The sequence below is a fragment of the Scedosporium apiospermum genome (genome assembly GCF_000732125.1).
Source record: "Scedosporium apiospermum strain IHEM 14462 chromosome Unknown SEQ_SAPIO_0121, whole genome shotgun sequence".
Taxonomy (NCBI): domain Eukaryota; kingdom Fungi; phylum Ascomycota; class Sordariomycetes; order Microascales; family Microascaceae; genus Scedosporium; species Scedosporium apiospermum.
The window spans coordinates 1,108,737-1,110,730 of record NW_015971822.1 but is presented as its reverse complement, the minus strand read 5'-3'; the positions used below and the strand labels follow the sequence as shown (position 1 = coordinate 1,110,730).

At 52.5% G+C, this 1,994-nt stretch overlaps 1 protein-coding gene across 1 annotated transcript; it reads right to left on the bottom strand.

Moving 5' to 3' along the window:
* Positions 1 to 256: 256 nt before the first annotated feature.
* On the bottom strand, positions 257 to 1,731 carry SAPIO_CDS8370 (uncharacterized protein; the record flags this gene model as incomplete). The annotated part of the gene is made up of 3 exons (XM_016790019.1): positions 257 to 579; positions 653 to 1,593; positions 1,649 to 1,731. The coding sequence occupies 3 exons, from the start codon at positions 1,729 to 1,731 to the stop codon at positions 257 to 259; spliced, it is 1,347 nt and encodes a 448-aa protein (XP_016640282.1).
* Positions 1,732 to 1,994: the final 263 nt, after the last annotated feature.

The following is a 1,994-nucleotide window of genomic DNA, read 5'->3' as shown; positions in this document are numbered from 1 at the left end:
AGTGTTGAGAGTGGGGGAAACCGGGGAGCAAACCATAAAGGACGCGTACAAGTTAGTAGAATACAAGGGAACTCGATGACCCCCTCACCGAGAACTGATGACCCCCCTCATCACAGAAAGCTGATGACCCCCCTCATCACGGAAAGTTGATGACCCCCCTCATCACAGAAAGCTGATGACGCCCCTCATCACAGAAAGCGGATGACCCCCCTCATCGAAAAACAAAGCCGACACCTCTCAACACAAGTCAACTTCCTCAACTAGCCGACCCCTGCTCCGCTGCATGCATCTTCGCCAGCCACTTGGGCATCTCTGCAAACTTCTCCTCAAAGCTCTTTCCGAACTTCTCCGCCTCGCTGTACAACGGATGTCCTTCCTTCCAATAGGTCTTGCAGTTCTCGACAATCAAACGTACATCCTCGGCGAACTCGCCCGCCGCAGAGTACATCTGTCTGTCCATCTTAGACTTGATGGTCATGAGGTCCATTGGCTTCTCAATCTTTTCAAGGTAGTCCGGTACCCCGTCGACGATGGGATCGACGGGCTGTCGAAACGGCTTGACCAGTCGAGTCCAATAGCCTGTGGTGTTTCCCAAGTCAGTTCCTCTTTCGTAGTATTAAACAAGAAACGCGGGGGAGGAAGAGCAACGTACCTGGGCCGGAAAGCATGCGGCTTAGCAAGTCAGAGCAAAAGTCTACCTTTTGCGCATCGCTGAATGAGCTGTCGCTCACCACAGCACTGCTAACTCGCCTATTGGCGGCCGGGTTCTTGGCGGAGCCAGGCAATGACCTGCGCGGCGCGCCACCCGTGCCAGCGCCTCCTGTGCTGCGCGAAGACTGTGGCAAAGGAATGGTGGCGGGTCCGGACGCTCGCCGATTCTTCTTTGAGGATCTAGCGTTCTCATCTTCACTTCCACCTTCTTCCTCGAGGTGATGCGCGTTCCTCTTTGAACCAGCCGCAGCGGAAGATAGAGCGTTGCGTACCGTCCCCAGCGAAGCCGGTCCATCTGTGCCAGCTGCAGAGTTCCCGCTACCATCGCCCGCAGCACCAACTGGAGCAGGGGCGCTAATAGCACTCATTTCCACGACCAGCTCGCATAAGAACTCCTGAGGAAGACTCTTTGCAAACTCAGCTGGGGCATCAGAGGACTGAAAATACTCTTCGGCCCATTGGAGGAAGAGTCGGCGGATTTGTGTCCCTTCGTCCGTCTCCTTCCAAACCTTTGAAATCAAACTAGCACCTGGAATATGCCTGGTCCTTTGCTTCACCTCCTCCATGCATTCCAGTGTCTTGCTACATAGTCCCTCCACTTCGTACTTTATTCCCAGCTGCCACAGGGCGAAGAGGTCTTCATAACTGGGAACGCTGCCATCGTCCGGCCACACCTCTTGGGTATATATGAAATTTTGCGCAAGGCCAAACACGCTTGCCGTGGCCTCGGGGATTTTGACGACGTGTTCGACCGAGTTTTCGGGTGTGTTCTCGAACTGTCGTCTGAAGTAGCTTGATACGGCACAGAGAAGGTCCTTTTGCAGACCAAATGGAATCTCATCTAAGCCCACCATTACGACAACGAATATCGCATGCGGTTGGCTTGAACGATATGTCAGAATCAGAGCATGACAGCAAGGGGAAGTGATGAGCTTACAGCCATGAAAATGAAGGTCTACCAGCTTTCGAGCTGTCTTCACCCGAATGGGCTGCAGCGTGTCCATTAACTCTGGTCGCCATCCTTGTGAATTATAAGTTGATGAAATATATCGAGGTTCTCGCTCTTGGAAATTGAGGTTCTATCAGCTTGGGGAATGAGAAATATCAGTCCAGTGTTCTCCCACGAAGTGAATTGGTGATGAAAAAGAACTTGGGTCGAAGGTTAAGAAAATATGGCAAAAAAGTCACGAACGACTGACACAACTCAGAGTGAGACTTGCTCCAGTCGAGGAGTATGGGGGCTCGTCCCGTTTCTTTCAAGGAAGAGCGAAGATGGGTGAGAG